Source organism: Grus americana, chromosome 29 (assembly GCF_028858705.1).
Source record: "Grus americana isolate bGruAme1 chromosome 29, bGruAme1.mat, whole genome shotgun sequence".
NCBI classification, from domain to species: domain Eukaryota; kingdom Metazoa; phylum Chordata; class Aves; order Gruiformes; family Gruidae; genus Grus; species Grus americana.
In genome coordinates this window covers 306,616-328,019 of record NC_072880.1, presented here as the reverse complement: position 1 = coordinate 328,019, position 21,404 = coordinate 306,616, and the positions used below count along the sequence as shown (strand labels likewise).

Below are 21,404 nucleotides of genomic sequence, written 5' to 3'. Positions count from 1 at the left end.
TTCACTCCTCGGAGCCAAATTTAACCCTTTTGGTGACCTAGCACTTTGAATTTTTCTTTCCATCACTGCAGGAGAAGCAATCTCACAGCTTTATTACATTCTCCTGACTCCTCCCTGCCCCGAGTAGTCTTAATAATATGAAATAGTGTGAAGTAACTTGTAAACTCTAAGTAACTTTACCAACTTGTAAAACAAGCCAGACACTTCCAACTGCCCTTAAAACAAAGCAGCAAAACATAAAGCCCCCAAATGCCAAAATAAAACAAAGATTAAAACCCTTCCATACATACGTAGGCAGAGCAGAGTGGTGGCTGGAGGCATCAGAACAGGAGTATCACAAGAAAAGGAGGAAGATGAGAGAAAGGAACGTGAGGAGGTATTATTCATTACTGGTAGCTGGTTGTTTGCTTGGCTCTTGGCCTGTGAAATATTAGTCACAAGTGTTCTTGGACAAATGATTTAAATTTCAAGGGAGAGTGTAGGCAAGTACCGAAGGGAGGGAGGAGAAGCTATCAGACTTCCTTTATGCATCAGAAGTATGCAAGAAAGAGCACAAGCCACACTTTTCTCTTTTGCAGTTTGTCTTTGTTATGAGGTCTAACGTGCCCATGCCAGTTAAGACAGAAATGGATAAAATGTGAAAATTATTCCCCAAAACATCTGCAGTAATAAAGTACAGCATGAAGTAACACTTAAGCCAGCAGGAAAAGTGATGTATAATACAGTTTCTTCAAGTCCTAAACTTCACATTAGATTTTTTTTTTTCCCTCTTAACATTATGCAGATGGCACAGTTTCAAAGTGGAGGTCTTTTCCTTAAACAGCAACCCTCTGTCAGCGTCACTGCAATGTTCTGTGTATACAGTCTCAGCTAGTTCTGTTTCAGTTTTGCTTGAGGCTACGTAAAATGATTTCCCAACTATGAATAAAGCAGTCATTACGAGGTTTGGTCTTAGGCATTCCCAGCATCATTTAGCAACTGTTCTGAGGTACTGCGAGAGGCCTCAAGTCAGGGATCAAAAGCTATACTGTAGTAGAGATTATCAAAATAACTAAAAGGGAGTTACAAAAGAAAAAGGAAACATTTTCTTAAATGGAAATGTTATTCACAATAGTAGTACCAATAGATAGTCTAAACGAAATCATCCAAACTTCAAAACAAACAGAAACATGGCTTTTAAAGTATCAGAAATCCTGAGGAATTTTAATTCATTTCTCCAGAAAGTTAAAATTGTAAGGAAAAAGAAAAGACCTTTTCATAAGAAAGAGTCCTTAGCATAACTTTATATACTGCTATAACAAAGCAAGAAAAATCCGGTGGGAAGAGGTACTTATACAACCCCATAAGCAGCTCTGGAGGAGACACTACGTTAGTCTGTACCAAATGCTGCACAGAGCTGTGCTCTAACAGAACACAGACACTCAAAAGCAAAAGCAAGAGTAGGACTGAAATTCAACACAAAGATTCAATACAAAGCCAAAGTTATACCTGCCCTCCTTCCCTAGTGCACGTTTGGTATAGCATCAAACAGCAACTCATAGGAAAGTATGCACAATTAGAGCTCCCTTACCTGACAGTGGCTGTAGTGCCTTTTCAATAGAAGGCAATGGTTCCTTTCTGAGAGGTCGATTTAGGGAGGTGTCTTGTGCACTGAAGAGTCCAGGGCTGTCAGTTAATTTTTTACGTCCATTGGTGCTGGTAGAGTTTGTGACTCTGCAGCTGCCTATTGCACTTGTGAAAAGATTTGTGTGTTCATCACTGCTGGCTGGTTCAGAGCTCGGAGTAAATCCCCCCAGGGACAGACCTGGGGAACTTTCTGAACAGTCTATCTGTAGCGGTGTCTGCAATCCCAGTGCTAATGAATTAGACTCCGAAGGCTCTCTCCTGACCCACTGTTCATCTCTGCTTAGCAAACCCTTTGAAGGTGACAGGTGTGGACAAGACATGTGACATCTGTGTTTCTCTTTATGTTTGTATCTCTCACCAACAGCCTCCTTCCCAAATCTGTAGCGCTTCAAGGACTCCAAAACTGTTCTAGAAGAGCTATTAGCTGTTATAGTGTCCATGGAAACCTGTGGTTGTTCAGAAGAACGATGTTCTCTGTGTTTATGGCGATGTCTATGCTTATGTTCCAGCATCCAGCCATAAGCCATTTCAGGTGGAACACTCGGGTACGTGCTCATCGACAAGAGCGGAGTCCTACTTGTCGTGAGGAAAGCCTCCTGGCGTAAAAGTTTATGCTTCTTCTTGTGATATTTGGTGGGATTGAGAAGCAAATGGCCTGTATGCATGTAGGAAGGTGGTGGCAAGGGGGTAGTAAAAGAAGGAGAAGGTGGAGGAGGATAAAGAGTTGGAGGGTACCTTCCATAATAACCTAAGCCTATGGGAGCAGCTGCAAGGGGAGAAGGAGAATAAGGCATGCCGTAAGAGGGGTAGAACCCAGTGCTGGAGAGAGGAAAGCTGAGACTATGCATAAAAGGCATTTCTGCCATAGCCTCCCGCATTTTTGGAGGCCTGCCTCTCTTCTTCTTTAAATCAGGTTTTCTAATGTAGTGCAAAGGATCTAAAGGAAAAGTAGGATGGGTATAGAAACTATTGAAATTTATCCTAAAAATGGTAGGCAGTAGATCTCGGGGTATAAAATGGTGACTTCTGTGGGTTATTCTAATTTCACTTAATCGACTTATTAATTCTTCTAATTCGGCGAGGAAATCTGGGTCCTGCCTACCTCGAAGCTGAGGATACTTCTTTTTCCTTTTTCGCTTCTGTCTCTTCATTTTGTCATAACTAAGGTAATCGTGACTGCGGCGCTTACATTTGTGTTTATGCTTCTCTTTTAGATTACTTAAAACGGTGGAAGTTTCAGGTGGAATAAGGGAAACATGATCAAATGAATGCCTTTTCTTCTTTTGCCCACAAAACTTCTCCGCTCGATCTGAAGTACTGTTATTATCTGTTCCTATTCCACTGTCGCTGGGAATCGTCTCATCGCTGTGAGACTCACTTACTGGGGAAGGAGTGGCTTCTTTTAGCGATGTCAGCTCACTCAAGTGAGAAGGGGAGTTTGGCAACAACGTAGGTGGAGATAATCTCCTCCTTCCCTTAGCAGCTTTTTTCATCGCAAGTGTCTGAACAACACTTCCTTGTCTGGAGTGTATGTGTAAATACGGCACCGAGCTGGGCTCAATAAATCCTGCATCGCTGCTGACAGGGCTCTGTCCCCCACTCACTGCAGATGACTGGGAGCAAACTGGAGATGGAAGAATCTCAGAATTATTAGCTGCTGAAGGCAGTAAATGGGGAAGTACTTGTCCTAGTGACGTACCAGGCGCTTGTTGAGCCGACTTCTCGAGAACTGTCAAACTGGCAGAACTGCTAGTTAAAATACCATTCAGGACAGCTTTAGGTTTCCTTCCTCTCCTTTTTCCTATATAAATTGTTCCCTTCTTGCTGACATTTATTTGCTGGCCTAATTTTGAACCAAATGTGGCAGCAAGAGTTGACACTGTATTGTGGAGTTTAGATTGTACTTTCCCTTTGTTATGTGGTTCCACTGTACTAGAGAGAATCTGATTCAAAAGTTTCTTTCGCTTCAGAGTTTTCATTTTATTTATTTTTCGAATAATTGTTTTCATTAACTGTCCATTATTTCTCTTGGCAACTTTTCTGTCTGGGTCTACTTCCAAATCAGTCATGCTACAAATATTAGGATTTTGGACTTCTTCTGGCCCTCGGAGCTGGTCCTTTCTCTCAAAAAAATCCCCACTTCGATGTTGATCACTTTCAGACTCTATCTTGCTCGAGTTATCTGTTCCAACAAAAGGTGCCACAGAAAGAATAGGTGGCTTCATTTTAATTGATGACCTGATCTGTCTTTTAGGTCTCCCTCTCTTTTTAGGAAAAGGTTGTCCCGATAAGCTCTGTTTTAGGGAGGGAATTTCTACTTCAGGCTGCAAAATTGGAGGTTCTTGCTCTTCTTTTGATTGCACTGAAAAGACTTTTGATGCTGGGATCTTTAGAGTTCTTTTGGGGGGACCTTCAAGCTCTGGCATTTCCTTGGATTTAGGTCTTCCTCTTTTGGGTTTATACACGTCAGGTAGGAAATCATCTGACATACACAAACTAGAGGGTTGTTTGTGAGAACTGTAGAACTTTTGAGTTTGCTTGTCAGTCTCAGCTAACAGTGCAAGAGACTGTCCATTAGCTTCATTCAGTTTTGGCAACTGATGTTTGACAAATTCATGCTCCACAAATGAAGATGATCCTATGTTTTTCAAGAATTTGGCCTGCTCCAAATTACTGCTTGATAGTGCACTGTATGAAATGTTTTTAAAAAGCTCCGACCTTTCTAGTTCTAGACCCTTTGGAGGTCGACATGTGTTTCTTGACACCACTTTAGTCCACCGTGGTTTCCTTCCTTTTCTTTTCTTTAAAGGTTTTGATTGCTGAGTAGTGCTCAGATTTTTTGCTCCTTGGCAGGATTTATCTGATGCAGCTATTGCACCAATCTTTAGGAACTGCTTGCTACTAAACAAGCTTGTAAAACTAACTACTGAAGGGGTGACAGTAGCATGAATGCTTGTTTCAGCTGCCAAAATAGGCTTTTTCCCTGTAGAAGGACTAGTTCTTGAAGTTTCCATGTAAGTAGCTTTTGAATCATTTAAATCTTTATCAGCACCTTTAAAATCAGTGCTCAGAGTATGGTTCAATGTTCTGTTTATATTCAGAAGTGTACTGTCAGAAGAAAACTGAGTTTTGCCAATCTGATCTGAAATGCCTTCTAAGAGATCTGCTGTGGAACTTAAATGCAATGAGTTGGATGCTAACTGTGAAGAAGTTGTTGAGAGGCCCCTGTTTAAGGTCGTAACAGACACTGTGGGTGAAGGCGATGGGAGATTTCCCTCTCCTACTGCACTAAATGGGGACTTTGCTGTTGATACGTCTGAAGCACCTCCTGTTCTGAAGTCTGGTGAAGTGCAATATACTGGAGGCTGTTTTTCATGCTTAGATGTTTCATAAATCCCTTTTTCGCTGGTTGAGTAAGCATCCTGTGGAACACAGATTCCTTCATTAAACATCTCTTTGCCTACATCAGCAATTTCTTTCCGAATTGAAAATTTTTCCAAGATACTTTCTTTATTCTGTCTCATAATATGCTTCTCAAATGTTTTGCTAGTAGTATTTTCCTTCAGTAAATCTGTAGTCTCATGGCTTTCAAGGCTACTGAGGTTTGAATTGCAAGGAAGCTTAAAGGGCTCCGAGGCAGGCATAAGAGAGTCTGCTTTCAGAGTTCCAGAGTCCTTGTTGACCAAGCCAACCGGACTGCCGATTCCTGTTGGCTTCTTTCCAGAGTCCTTGCTAACCAATCCCACTGGACTGCTAATTCCTGGCATCTTCCTCCCAGAGTCCTTGTTAACTGGTCCCACTGGGCTGCCAATCCCTGGTGTCTTCCTTCCAGTGTCTTTGTTAGCCAGAACTGTCGTAGTGCCAGTCCCTGGCATCCTTCTCCCAGAATCCTTGTTAACCAATCCTGTAGGACTATTTATTCCCAACAACTTCTTCCCAGCATCCTTATTAATCAATCCTGCTGGACTGCCAATCCCTACTGGCTTCTTGATAGACTCCTTACTAGACAAGCCAGTTGGAGTGCCGATACCCGGAAGTTTTCTCCCAACATCTTTGCTGATTAACCCAACTGCAGAGCTGGCCACTGGCTGTTTCTTTCCAGAGTCCTTGTTAACTAACCCAGTTGGAGCGCTGATCCCTGGCAGCCTCTTTCCAGAGTCCTTGTTAACCAACCCAATTAATGGGCCAATCCCTTGTGGCTTCTTCCCAGAGTCCTTGTTAACCAATATGGCTGCACTACCAATCCCTAATGGCTTCTTCCCTGAGTCTTTGTTAACCAATCCAACAGCAAGACCAGACCCTGGCAATTTCTTTACTAAATCTTTATTAACTAACCCACTTGCAGTTATGGTTCCTGGTAGCTTCTTCCCAGAGTCTTTAACCAAACCAGGCGCGGTTCCATTTCCAGGCTTCTTCTGCTTTGCTTTGGAAGACTTTGAAGGAGGACAAGTTGCAATAAGTTGAGCCAATTTTTCTGTTACCGTTGTTGCTCCATTAATTTGTGTTCTATCCTTTAAGTCAGAATTATGGCTACTGATAAGGGTCGGAGGAGATGACTTTATATAATCTGTCATTTCAGAGTGCAAGGGGGTAACTTTCTTAGATAAAGGATTTGTTTCTACTTGTATACCTTCTTCCACATGTAATTCAACTGATGCAACTTCTCCAGCTTTCTTGTACGACTTTGAAGGGTCCTAGAAGTTAATAAAACATAATCTTTAGGAACAGAGCACAAAGACTGTCTCTGACATAGTATTTTTTATGTTGAGATGATTAATACCTGCTTTTGATAATAGTTACCAACTATATAAACACATAGTTCATGATCCTATTAATTTTAAAGCAAATGTATTTCAGTACACATGCTACGGCTTTTCTAATGTTAAGGAAACCCAAACTCTCTCTCTCCCAGTCCTCAAATGTAAACCATTTAATCTGTCCCCCAATTATAAACATTCTCCAAAAATATTCTTAATGTTTATTAAAAAACTTCATTAACAATAACGTACCAGGCTAACTATTTATGGTGTGACAGCACTTGAAGACCTCAGATGCTACTGAGAAGCAGCTGAGCAATGCACTACAAAGGTAGGCATTGTGTAAACCCGTCCATGCACAGCTCTGTCGGTGTTTCTCAGTCTTGTCCCATGCTACCCTTAACCACTGTCGTAACAGGTTCTCCTCGTAGCAGACTGCTGATAGTATTAAAATAAGTTGAACTATTCTGTTGTTTGTACGGGGTTGGGGAACGACGACACACAACGCACACGGAGTAAATGAAACTTGCAGGTATTTTCAGTTCTTTTACTGAAAGATTACTTTCAGTAATTACTTTCAGTAATTTTTTACTTTGGAAGGACATTCTTCTTTACATACAGTGCCCAACACATCTCTGAAATCCATGGAATACATTCGCTCCAAGCAGGGGCTAAGAATGGAAGACTCTGATTCCTTATGAGATAATTACATGTATACACAATTTGAAAACCTTCTGGAGTCTGCCATCTCAAACATTAAATAAAGAGTGAAAGGCATCAATGCCACACCTATTCATCCCTCTGCAACAAAAATGAGTAAGACAATTGCATGGTACTTACTGTGCTTGATTACAGTCAGCATTAGATTGATCGCTTTCATGGTTGGCCAATATCTAATGATGCTGAAGAAAGATATAGACTGGATTCCTTTGAAATCATTTGATAAACAGCAAACTTTGGTGCTGATCATGAATGAAGTATTTGTTCAGTAAGCTACAACAGCATGACTTAAACAGAAGACTGCAAGCTGGATTCAGTCTGACAGTTTCCTAAAGATGGGAAGTAGTTGCTTGGTTAATGTGCTGCCTGAGCTGTCGGAGCCTCTGCAGCGCATAAACAGGCACTCCAAATCCTAAGCCTTTCTGCCGGGACAGAGCAAGAGGTGTGTTTCCTTCTGCCCGCTTATAGGCCTGGCATTTATGTGGAAACTACTGAGTCAGCACGACACATGACATGACTCCAAACATGGAATCCAACTGCTTCAGCCAACACTGTTGGACATACCCAGGGCAGACTGAGAGTGCTAGAGATCTTAACTAAATAGTATCAAAGTAGTCTTTCTGACCAACCTGGATGCTTACCTCCATAGAGTTACATCCTCTTTTCTATGGTTTTAAATTTTGAAAAGAACTTTGGAACAAAATTTATTCTTCTTTGATCAGTGGACTTAAGACACATTTGAAAAATTCACCTGAATACTTGGGAATTCAATTCTTCCTTTCTGTGCTGGTTGAGCCACCTGTGTATACAGTCTCTTCCTTCTTTCTTCTGTCCCTCCTGGATACTCTGCTACCCTACTAGACAGCTTCTGCTGTATTCTCATACTCAACCATTCCTGGGTATCAAGTGCATCTTGTTAGCCTACGCCTTTCCTATCCCCTGTTTCCAAACAAAGAGCTTGGAAGTTTTATTAGATATTTAGATAAAATAAATAAATAAGAAAACCCTTCCAAACACCAACTTTGATCTAAATAAGATGCCAGGATTTTGAAAACATGCCTTTAACATCAAACAAAGATTCTTTGAAAAGCTGAAGGCATTCGCCCTGGAAAGGTTCTTTCTCATCTAGGGTGAGTGAATTTTCCAAGAACACTGAAAAATTATTTCAAACAACATGAAAAACAAACCAAGAAACTTCTATTGAGATGAAACAAGAAATCAAAAAAGTTTGCAATTTTTTTCAGCATTTTTGTTTTAATTTTATATGGGAAATTATTTTCATTTTTTTCCATAAAGCCACTTAATAATCAGTATGATTAACAGAAACATTTTTTTTGGGGGGGGTGGTGAAGGGGGAGAAGGTGGGGGTGGTGTGGTTGGTTTTTTTTCAAGGACAAAATTTCATCTGATAACAGTTAATAGAGATTGTTAATTAACTGTTAAAGTGAATGGGAGGTATTGCTATCACTAAGGAGTATCATCCAGGAAGAATAAGACTATTGTAAACAGACAAGAAAAGTTAAACTTAAGTAGTACACAGCCATGAACTTCAGGAATAACAAGGACATTTTCTGTATGAAGGCGACAGTGGAAAAAAGAATTTGAATACACTGCTCATATACTGAGGAAATCAAGTCAACCTCTCAGCCTAAGCCTGCATCAGTACAACTCTACCAGCACCAGTCACAACATAAGTGGTGGTACACACCAACTGTAAGTATTTTTAAGAGAGTTATCTAACAGCTAGTGAAAACAGATCACCCCATATATCTCAAGACTAGCCTTGATCACTGCCTGTTTCCTTGCTAGGTCCCCACAAAACCCTTGATGTACCAGAAGCTAAATTTCATGAACTGTTATGATCACTGCCCTACCAGCCCAAACGTGTTTCCAGAAAGTAAACAAGATTTCACAAAACCAGTGATGTGTCGCTGATCAAAGTTCTCCTTTTGGGGGCGGGTGGCCACAAGCATCGGTTGGGGTCGGATGTCTCCGAACCTGCTGCAGTGGTAGAACAAAACCCACCAGTCGTATCGGTTACTGGTTTTAAAGCTGTGGTGTAAAAGAGACTGTGGTCTATGGAGAATAGTTTGGCACTTAGCCCAGCTTTTCTGTGGCAGCTGCAATCTTATGTAAATTATGCTGGAGCGTCACATTTCAGGAACTTCCCCCCAACTTAGCCACTCTCATACTCACAAAACATACAGCTGGGAGGCGGGGAGCAGCCATGATACGTCCTACTGCACTGGAGACAAAAAAGGTGCCACACTTTCCTGAAATAACTTCTACTGCACAAACAATTGCTCCATTAGATGGGAGGGAGAGATCTTAAGTCCAAAACACATTACAGAGTGCTTTCAGTGAGCACAGCACTTCAAAGCTTCAATGGTTGGTGCGGCCACGTTCACATGCAGCGCTGCAAATGTGTATCTGGTCTCTTGTTGTCATTTTGCTCCTGGTGCTGAATGCTGGCCGTATATGCAGCGCATTTAGCCTTTCCTTTTGTGGTTCCATGGAACGGAGAGCGCTACTTCACTGACTTGAACAAATGCTCAGTTTTATATCAGAGAAAGCGTAAAGTCAGATTTTAACGCAGATAGTTTTGTGAGGACTACTAACACATCACTCACAGAAAAATAACCCCCAAAATCCCTCTGGATGGATGTTTCATCCGTCTAACTCGCCTAATACATCTACAAACACATACTTCAAGCTTCTTCACTGCTACCTTTTTGTTACAACCCAAGCTGACTATGCCACATAGAAGTCTAAAACAGTTTTTCTTGGATTACATGCATTTTCAGTCAAGAGGTCTGGACCTATTCGATGTTACTCTGGCTTTCAGATGGTAGGTTTCATCTAGGTGCAAAGCTGTTAAAAAGGTCTGGATTGCATTACATTAAAAATAATTTTGTGCTTTAAAACATTTATTCCTGTGCAATCTTTAGCTATAACTGTCTGGCTTAAAACTCTATCCAACAAAAGAATTGCCCAAAGCAGTTACATAAGCCATGTAAGTTTTCATAAAATTGTATTACTGTTAATTTTGCACTGAGCTGAATTTAAAATTTTATATCTCTCATGTGGCCATAATGGTTTCTAGACTTGCATCATTAATTTGAAGAATAAAAATTCCAGGTTATTTTGATACAAACTATTAACAGGTTATAATCAATCATTCCAGAATCATCACAGGCACCTACAGGAAAATTTGGCTTTATTAAAAAAAAAAGAAAAAAAAAAGAAAAAAAAAGTCATTCTTTCTTACACTACAGCATGATCTCAGGGTTTATTATTGCTAGATTATTATTTACTGTTGTTATTATTATTGGTACTTATTTGCAAAAAGCTTAAGAGTAGATAATCTTTCACAAGAACAAGGATATCACCTATCAAGTCTGGTGTAAAATTCACACTTCTCACACTAGAACCAAATTAAGAAACGCAAGATAGTCTCAGCCTCCAAGAGCTGAAATAGTTAGAAGAAAACAGATTGTTAATTAAAATTTTGTTTGCCAATGCTCTTGAGAACTACCAGCAAGCAAGAAGGATTTTTAGATGTGCGTATACACACACATAGAGACATTTGCCCATTATTACTTTAGTTGTACTTCTGGCCAATGCACAGGCTATAATTCAAATAAGCATTCTGAAGAATCACAGAAATTGCTTGTGTAATTGTGACATCAATATATTCTACACAAGTTCCCAAAATAATGAGTGAAAGTGTTTGCTGTTTAGACTTTTTAGTCCTTTCTGAAAGCAAGTTTTAGCTAACTACCAGGAACCGCCCCTGACTTTGTGTAAGTAGTCTAAGACAGAAACTTATGTCCTAGATCCTGCAGAAAATATTCTTGAGCTACTCAGAAAGAAAACAAACCACTGATTTAGCTTTGTTACTTTTTGCTTGAAAATTTTCAGTTAGTAGCTGTGATTTCATCAGCAAACTTTCCTGTAGAGCTTCCCTACATAACCAAGGGCAATAGAAGGAACTACAGAATACTGCACTCAGCAGTTTTACAAAGAAATAAGGAGATGGAGCAAAAGGGCATGTTCCAACTTGCTTCACTGTTTTACCATGACTATTTTAGAATTACAGCAGGCTGTTATGATCACTTCTTGCCTTCCTATTTTCTAAGAATTTAGTAATGCAACTTAGCTATGTCAATTGGCTACATTTACCTTGCATGCATAGGGAAACCATTCATACACCTCTTGTGCTAAAACTAACAGAACAAAAATTTGTATTTATGTGCAAGGCTCAGGTTTTCTGGCTTAGCAAACGTACACTAGCCACACACCAATGTCTGTCACAGGAAACTTTTCCAAAAGAAAAAAATCAAAGTTTCATATTCAGTGACAAAAAGCAAATTGAGTACTGTTTTGCTATTGCAGTAGCTTCCACTTTTGTTTCTCTTAACACCTGGGAATCTTAGCTGTTTCTAGGTCTCTCTTTTCTGTTCTATGATTTTCTCTTTGCTAGTAAGAGATTTTCTATCTTTGAGATAGAGATTTGCTATCTTTGCTAGTAAGAGATTTTCAGTTGCAAGTACCACCCCAATTCGGATATCAAGAGAGATCAACGATGGAATATTCCAGATTGACCCAATACTCAACTCATCACAATATAGTCTTAAAAAAAAAAAAAAAAGAAAAAAAAGTAGTCATCAGTATAATGATAAATTGTGATCTACTCTTCCAAATTTTTTCAAGATGAAGTTAGAGAAATCATTAGAAATAGTAAGCTTGTTCTGAAATGGAAGAATGTAAAATAAAGGCCATAGCCAAAGTTTTAAGTTACGTAATGTACCACTTGAGAATGTCTTGTTTGATAGGCTGATGAAAAATGCCTTTCTGTTTATAATGGAGATAAAAAAACCCAAAGCAGTTGCATGATAGAGTCTGGAAAGAGTAATTTTAGTCATTACCCGTAACATACAGCACACTTGTTCTTTCACAGCATAATTTCTTATTTCTCTCTGAAGATCCTCTTCCTCAAGGAAAACTTAAGTCCAGGTATGCCAGGGTAAACAAAAAGGTTTGGGTATGTCAGACAGACATCATCTCAGTACAAGATAAAGGAATTTTCCTTCCCTTTGCATAGGCTCTACCTTATGAGATATGCCAGGACAGATTTATGCAGGTAGCCTTATGAACAGGGCACAGGCTAGAGAAATGAAAAAAACCTTCAACCTTTGGAACCTCTGAAACAGGAGCCCCATGAACAGACAACCCATATGAACTTCAGGGACTCATATTCTCCTGCTGAATCGCCTAGTGTTGCAAAGTTGAACAAGGCTACGTAAGGAACGTGCAAGGAAACTGGGAGAGATAGTATGCCCTCGTAAGGAAACACAGATAGGTGCAAGAAAAATGGGAGTGTAGGGAAAAACTTCAGCTTTAAATCAGTAGGCATGTACTAAAAGGAGACAGATTATGGAGGGCATATTCTAACATTTTATTAGTTAGCAAAACTTCTATGTATACTGGAAAAAAGAGCATGCCGTAACAAAACACTTCTAAAATTTAGCATCTATGCAACTACATTTATAATTCTTGCCATTTATCCTATTTTCCCTATCTGTTATTGCTGCTCTTACTTGTTACATCATGCAGATCATAAAAACAAGACATCCTCAAGGCAGGTCTATCTCCTTACATTTGGAAAATACCTGGCACATTGCTCCAGCCACTGCATTTATATGCAGTGTATCACCAGGCTGTTTTCTTACATATCTGGAAAAGTATTTTTTACTTTTCAGACACTGCTTGATATGTTCATTGCAGAGTGTCTGTTAAGACACAGCAAGAACAATGGTTCTAACAGGTGGAAAAAAAATAAAAATCCAAATACTATAGACGAGCACAGCAAATACACAGCCCCATTTAAATAGTGACAAGACCCCCCACTTCTGTCTATGAAAGAGACTAAAAATTACTCTATTACTTTTCAGAAATTTACCCATGATGTTGACTTCAAGTTAACATGGGAATTATCTTTCACTACTGCAAAAAAATACCAATGTTGGCAAACTGTGAAAGATCCAAAGCATTTTTTCCTGTCGATGGAAATTAAATCAAACCAGTTCTAACTTCGGAATCTTCAATACCAGAGGTTACATGGAAAAACAGTTAGCAGAACATGATCGTGCAGAGATGCCAGAAACTTTTAAATACAATTTAAATTTACTATGACTTGCAAAACACTATATAAACACACTACTCACTTGTTTTGAAGGACAGTGCTCGTTCTTCTCATCTGTCATCTTCCCACTCTTCGGTGCCCTTCTTGGTTGCTTGATGCTGGTTTTTATAGCGGGCCGGCACACATAATTCTCAAGGTTCTTGGGAGGCTTTTTCGTTCGCTTTGCTTGGAGACCAATCTTCAGTTTCAAGTTTCCCTCCGAAAAGTTTGTTTCTTTCACTGAAAACTGTTGCTGTGCATCAGTCAAAGCCTCATTCTTCCCATTCTCAGTACTATTCCCCTCCCGATTCTTTTTCTTACTGTCGTCTTCTTCCTTGGTGCAACTTTCTAGCTCTACTTCTCCTTTTCCCACCAACGTGCCAATGTTTACTACAGAGGGGCTTTTCCCAGAAAACCCTTCAGAATCAGAACCCAAGCCTAACATAGCAGTATTCCGAGGGTCCATCACAGGCGGAATATATGCCTTCGGGTAATTTTAGGGAAGATTTACAGAGATATGTTCCACAGATGATCTGTTCTACTACTGGCAGCCAGCATCTTTTACTCTGAAGAAGAAAAAAAAAAAAGACAGGAGTAAACTCTAATCTTCTAGCAGAAATTAAATGAATATAAAAATCTATTAGAAAGCAAACAATCATATCTCAGACAAGCACAATTACGCAGCAGATGTTTCAAAACACCAACCCTTCCTGTAACCTATTACAAAAATACAATTTATCTGTAAAGTCACTTTTAGATGATAGGTGAAAATAGGTGACTATTATAACATAATTTCCAGTTAACCCATAGGACACTTCAAATGATGGTTAATGCTTTTAATATTGATCATCAAAATAACTTTTCTTATTTAAAAGCAGAGCCCAGCTACTCTTAGTACTGCCGCTCTTAGTCTGGACCCACTAAAACAGTTGCATCTAAGGAACGATGCAGCTAATGAAACCTATGATAAAGCATTCAAAACCCAGAGACAAATCTGTTTTAAATCTCTGAGCCACTAGGAAAGCTGAGCTTAAACCAAGTCTGCATTAGGTTCCAAACATGCCACAAAATCTGCTTTTTAGTTGAGGAATTTCCACAATTCAGGACAAAGGATGGGCGAACAGGAAAAACCAAAGCCACCAAACAACCCCACCAAATATGTGCGAATCTCATGAAGTTCAACAAGGCCAAGTGCAAGGTCCTGCACACAGGTCAGGGCAATCCCAGCACAACTACAGGCTGGGCAGAGAATGGATGGAGAGCAGCCCTGAGGAGAAGGACTTGGGGGTGTTGAGGGATGAGAAGCTCAGCATGACCTGGCAACGTGTGCTTGCAGCCCAGAAAGCCACCCGTGTCCTGGGCTGCATCCCCAGCAGCGTGACCAGCAGGTCGAGGGAGGGGATTCTGCCCCTCTGCTCCGCTCTGGTGAGACCTCCCTGCAGTACTGCATCCAGCTCTGGGGGCCCCAATACAAGAAGGACATGGAGCTGCTGGAGTGAGTCCAGAGGAGGCCATGAAGATGATCAGAGGGCTGGAGCACCTCTGCTATGGAGACAGGCTGAGAGAGTTGGGCTTGTTCAGCCTGGAGAACTGAAGGCTCCAGGGAGACCTCAGAGCACCTTCCAGTCCCTAAAGGGGCTCCAGGAAAGCTGGAGAGGGACTGGTGACAAGGGCAGGGAGTGACAGGACAAGGGGGAAGGGCCTGAAGCTGAAGGAGGGGAGATGGAGATGAGATCTGAGGAAGAAATTCTTCCCTGTGAGGGTGGTGAGGCCCTGGCACAGGTTGCCCAGAGAAGCTGTGGCTGCCCCTGGCTCCCTGGCAGTGTTCAAGGCCAGGTTGGACGGGGCTTTGGGCAACCTGGGCTAGTGGAGGGTGTCCCTGCCCATGGCAGGGGGGTGGAACTGGATGGGCTTTGAGGTCCTTTCCAATCCAAACCATTCTAGGATTCTGTGATTCACACACTAATTTGTACTTCCTGGAGCATGGGAACACAAAACTCCATGCTTCTACCATCAGAGACACTGTTATGTATATATAATTAACCTATTTATCACAAGATATTAGAAGGAACTTTTTCATCTTAACTGCCATAAAAACTAAAGCAAAAGTTGATTTGAATCAACTTGCTAATGCAAGGGTTTCAAATCCCTGGCTGGCAGACTACTTGTGCAGCGTGCCAGCATGGCCTCCCGTGCTTGCACACAGACCACCACAGAGCCATAAGCCACTGTTTTCCCCCACTGCGAAAGAACAAACAAAATCGGTGTACCCCATTATATTTTTATCCATGGAAACAAAAATCATCACTGAAAGAATCTACAGAAGATACAAATATGGTATATCAGTAACTACCAAAGAGGACAAATCACAGGTTACAAAAGAGAAGCTTAATACGTGCATTTCAATGTGGTCAGATATTTAGAGTATGATGTAAGAGAAAGGACACAAGTTATGTTTACAGAACTGGGGATCTGAAAATCAGCAACTCTCAAAAGGACTCTATGCATAGGATGAACAGGAACTCCAGGTGAAATGTGACAGCCACAAGGACATATACAATCCTTGTAGCGTACTGAAAAAGGTCTTTTTGACACTGCTATGGCAACACACAGTGCATATGCCCATCTACCCCACAGGTATGGCACACCAAACCACTCCAGATCAAACCCTACTTAGCCTTAACAGTGGTTTGGGAGAGAAGTTCTCCTTTCTCAAGATTCAGGAGCCAAACCACAACAATCTAGGTGGACATATTTGTTTTAGGGACACTCCAAGCAGAAAGTGTTTAAATATCTTAATCATTTTTGAAAATGAACTATGTCAGAAGCAGGTCTGAAAAAAATATCAATGTACTGAAAAGAGCATCACAGGAACTCAACCAGCATGATTTTCTGTTCCTATCTTCTATACAATTATTAAGGCTGAATTGTAAGGAATGCTATGAAAAGATGTCAGTGGTTTCAGTGAACTTCAAAATGAGTTTCAATGGTTTCAAAAAGGTTTCAATGAGCTCAGCAATTATCTATGACATTTGGCCTCCTGGCAGGTCAGCACACGCATACTCAAGCCTATCAGCACATGGCAGGTCCCAAAGCCATATGCCTCTTGTCCAGACAGTAATTAGAAAAACAGCAGTGGGGAGGTGGTGTTTTGAGGTGGCTCAGTAAACACAAGCCCTGTATAAAAAGGGGGAAGGATAAGGAATGTGAAAGGCGATACTGGGAGAGGACTAAGGCAACTGCAGTGGACACAGGTTGGAAGTCAGACGCCAGGATTAGTGGGGACAGAAGAAATGCTGCTGAGAACACAAAATGCAAGTCATTAGAAAGTTAGGCTTCGCTGGCTACATTCTCAGAGAAAACAAACTTATTTTCACATGTTTTATGCACATTACTAAAAAGGATTTTTATCTGCAGCTATGACTTTTCAACTAAGAACATCCTGAAAAATCAAAACTGGTATTACTCCTCAGAAGACCAGAGGTAATTAGATAAAATCTCCATTTTACAACTAGAAAAAATAGGTAGAGCAGTGTGACCCAGGGGACTAGAAAGCAAGTCAGTGACAGTTCCTAGGTTCAAGGCCCAATGTTCAGTTCATTAGGCTACGCCATGTAGCCTAAAATGGGAAAATGGGCTTTTTCCTACATGCCAATACACAAAGGAAAACTGGCCAGATAAGCTATTCCATGAATTTTTATTATTTGAGTTCAAGAAAAGGAGAGAATCCTACAGGCCATTATGCAACTCTCAAATCTATGTTCACACAAATGTTTCCCTCTCTAGCGACTATGGTCCAGAACAGCTAAACCACTTCATTTTCTTACAATTACAACTAATTAATAAGCTTAAAATCTGAAACCAAATTAAATTGAAACAGCACCATCCATACTGCTGTATTTGGCTCCATATTTACTTACTATCAAGACTTTAAGCAAGTAATTACCCTCATACACTGACCTTAGAAACTGCAAGACCAAGACAAAGTGCACACTGAGAATTAAAGAATTGTGCTAAAATCTTACTCTGTGATAACACAGAATCAGTAACTATCCTAGAAACAAAGCCACAAAATTGATGGCTCTCATAAACACATAGCAGGTAATTGTATTTATCCATTAATTCCTCTCTACACAGACAACAAAAATGCTTATCCTGGACCTAATAATCATTTTGCCTCGATCACTGTAATCTTCTTCTCTCTGACTCTCCAATTACCCCACTATAATTCACAGAAAATGCATCTGCCAATTTGATAATTTTCATAACCGTGAATTGATTAGATCTCATCTCCTTGAATCCCAAGAATGCTTTTTCTTCCCCACCTCGTCAGGTTCAAGCTTCCTGTCATTGCCTTCAAGGTGTGCATAACTGTACCTTGGTTCTTCACTTGTTCCTGTTCCTTAGTGCTGTTTCACCAGTGACAACCATGATACATGTTCTCTCTTTTTTTTTTAAATTCTTTCTTCTTCAAGTAACGCCATTGCTTTCTCTGTGCTAATCTTCACACTTTGTATGGCCTGCCTGCACCAGTCTATGGGATCTGTACCATTCTTCTGGCAGGTTGTGCCTTAAAATTTCCTTGTGGAAGTCAATGCAAATAAGCAGCTAAATGATGCCAGTTATAGTTCAGAGACAGCTATAAAAACTTGCATGAATTTACCCTGAAAACTCCAATGATTTGGTACTTTCAAGACCTAAAACTATCATACTTACCCATGTGATATAAGGTACATATCTGTGACTTCGCTTTCCACATTTGTTCTGTTAATGTGCAAGTCTCCTTTTAAATTATAGTATAGGCTTCTTCAGGTCAGAAAAATGGACTATGGACATATAAAGTACCTGCTTTGATGATACTGATCCCTGAAAGAGATCTTTGCATGGTTCTGCTACAAGGACCTTGACAAGAAAAGCACTATATCCATCTGGTGTGTCCAGTAAGATTCACAGGAAATTAAAGCAGTGTAGCCTGATTGCCCATGCCCACAATTAAGTATTTTCTAAGCTTGCACAGTCATTTAACCACACCGCTTCATAACTTCTAAGAGTAGAAAGTACCGCTATAATCAAGCAGCATGGCATTCTATACCAGGCCAAAACCTCTGCTCAGCAATTCCTATCCCACTGCTCACATTTTGCAGACTCACAGCGGGTCTTTCCAAAGCAACATCAACATTTTTTATTTAAAGATTTTTCTTGATGAAAGAAACTGCCATTTCCCTGGGGACTCTATTCCAATACCTAATCCACATTTCGCAACAACTGTCATCCGCGGGATCTTAGGCTAACATAAATTTTGCTACATTAAGAACCATCTAGTATCAAATCTCTACACGACATCACAAATTATGATCAAGACACCTCCTACCATCTCCCTAAGAAGCAAAACACATCAAACTTCCAGCCTCTCATCCAGTAGATTCTGTAGATCTCAAATCCCTCCTGTAATTGTTCTTCCCCAAAAAAGATTAACTAGGAAGCATTTTAACATCCGTTTTGACATGTACTACCTAGAACTAAATGGTGTTCATTAACGATTTCAGCTCTGGGGCCTCCAACATAAAAAAAAGACATGGAGCTGCTGGAGTGAGTCCAGAGGAGGCCATGAAGATGATCAGAGGGCTGGAGCACCTCTGCTATGGAGACAGGCTGAGAGAGTTGGGCTTGTTCAGCCTGGAGAACTGAAGGCTCCAGGGAGACCTCAGAGCACCTTCCAGTCCCTAAAGGGGCTCCAGGAAAGCTGGAGAGGGACTGGTGACAAGGGCAGGGAGTGACAGGACAAGGGGGAAGGGCCTGAAGCTGAAGGAGGGGAGATGGAGATGAGATCTGAGGAAGAAATTCTTCCCTGTGAGGGTGGTGAGGCCCTGGCACAGGTTGCCCAGAGAAGCTGTGGCTGCCCCTGGCTCCCTGGCAGTGTTCAAGGCCAGGTTGGACGGGGCTTTGGGCAACCTGGGCTAGTGGAGGGTGTCCCTGCCCATGGCAGGGGTGGGACTGGATGGGCTTTGAGGTCCTTTCCAACTCAAACCAGTCTGGGATTCTATGATTCTTCTAATGCCATATACAGTTTTAATACTTATTATTTGTTCTTATTCCCCTGTTGACACATCCAAAGCCCTTTTTGCCCATCATCTGCTAAGATTTCTGTTCTTCTGATCCCTTGCTTTTCCAGAAAAAAAACCCCAACAAATAAGGGTTGACTTCTACTGTCAACTCCTAGATATGTTCCCCCCCCAGCAATATTAAATGAGGTGTTTTTTTTTTTTTTCTCTGTCCAATTTACTCAGTCATATTCATTTCTGCTACTGCTTTTGTTGACAAAAACATATTGTGATTTTATATTTGGAAGGTATTTTTCTTTTGGTTCTTTCCATTGCTTCAGCTCCAGAGGACATTAAAAAAATTCAGCTGAGTGTCTGAAATCCCAGAATATTACTAGTAACTCTATAGCCTCCCACAATCCCTTCTCACAGTCCTTGTCTTCTTTCTTCTGCTACAGAAGACAGCTACTACACTCAGAATTTCTTTCTCAAAAAGAGAATAGAACATGTCATAAAAATCCCACTATATTTCTCCACATCACATATCCTCAGCGGCAACAGGGACCACTGAAGGTCACTGAAATAGAAGTTCAAGGACCTTGGATTAGCTATGTGAGTAGTTTTTAAATGTTTAGAGATGGAGACACTTGTCAGAAATAAAGTTACTGTTTGCGTTATATGAGGTGACAAATATAGTATTTTACAAATAGAATCTGTTAGATGTGGTTTTGACAGCCATAAAGTAACAGAGTACCTGCCTTGTCAAGAAGAATATTCTACAGAAGTGTTTGTGGCAAAGACAGTATGGGCCACATGCTGGGAGAGCAAATGGTAGCAGGACACTTATTTTGTGGTAAGAAACGCAGAGGGCAGACATAATGACATTTTGTGAGTATGGTCCTGTGGGAAGAAAACTTTGTTAGCAGATACGTTTCTTCTGATATCTTAACCTTACTTCTTCTGATGTCCTACCTTAACTGAAAAGTTTGGAAACACGAGATTGATTTTTGACTTGCCTGATAATTTTGTTGTTTCACTAGTCATATGCAAATTAATATGAAATTGCTAAACACTGTATAACAAAACACATATTCGATCAGACCAAAGTTTCATTTATGCTCTTAGCCCCAACATTAGCCAATACTGATTGCCCAGGGAAAAGTATAAAAAACCCCAACGTATGCTGTGGTAATTCTGCTAAAATATTCTCCCAGCCTCTAAATTTGTGATTCAGGAACTTGCTGAGAGGCATGTCTCTACATCTAATGCCTTTCAATGGGTTTTTCTGAACAAAAAACTCTGTAAAAGATAACGTTAAGGGACATAGTAAACCAGTATTTCACCTTTAACTCTTGACATAATGTGCAGATAATGCCTTTGGTTATGCCAAAAATACCCTGGTGCTAGGATGGCCACAGACACTATGTGGGCCACGCTGCACAACAGGTAATGCTGTGATACAGAAAATTAGGAACAAATACAGATTTTGCTTTCATGGAATAATCACATTAGATCTGTGTATCAGAATATTTTTTTCTTTTGAAAGCTGTGAGATGAAACACATGACCTCACTGGAGTGGAAGAAATGTGTCCACAATGGCAAAAGTCGACCTCTTGCCAACGGCAGCACAATTTTTTTTTTTTTTTTTTTAAAAAGTCAACAATCCATTTGACAACAATACCTATTTAAAAATAACTGTGATTCAGTAACTATATGTGCTATTTCCATTCTTCTCTTGTGACAACAGCATTATAATTTACACCAATAAGCCTGTCTCTTGCACCAAGTGATTAAACTGTTTTTTGTATCCTCAAGGACAATTTAAGCTTCTGAAAACAACTGAAAACAAGCTGCTTCTTTGGTAAATTATGATTCAAATTATTTTATTGTTCATTATCACTCAAACATTGTGCTTTTTAGACGACTGTTGCAATCAAATGTAAAGTCCAAAAAGAAGTTGCGATAATTTTCTCTTTAAAACCAAAATGTAATTAGACCCCCTCAAAATTTAAAAAAAAAACCAAACCACAACCCCCAAAAAACTGTCTTATATTCTCATACAGTTTAGAAAAGCT

At 40.3% G+C, this 21,404-nt stretch overlaps 1 protein-coding gene across 5 annotated transcripts in view; it reads right to left on the bottom strand.

Annotated features, from left to right (window-relative positions):
* The window catches only part of ASH1L (ASH1 like histone lysine methyltransferase), a 64,785-nt gene that overhangs the window by 41,483 nt on the left and 1,898 nt on the right, over window positions 1–21,404 (bottom strand). For 3 of the 5 annotated variants that reach the window (XM_054806052.1, XM_054806054.1, XM_054806053.1), the window contains 2 exons: window positions 13,331–13,853; window positions 1,571–6,320 (listed from right to left, as the gene is read on the bottom strand). In XM_054806052.1, coding sequence (XP_054662027.1) covers window positions 1,571–6,320; window positions 13,331–13,753 — 5,173 coding nt within the window. In that variant the 5' untranslated portion in view covers window positions 13,754–13,853. Of the gene's footprint in view, window positions 1–1,570; window positions 6,321–6,635; window positions 6,819–13,330; window positions 13,854–21,404 lie in introns of those variants that run through there. The other 2 variants (XM_054806056.1, XM_054806055.1) reach the window with 2 other exon arrangements.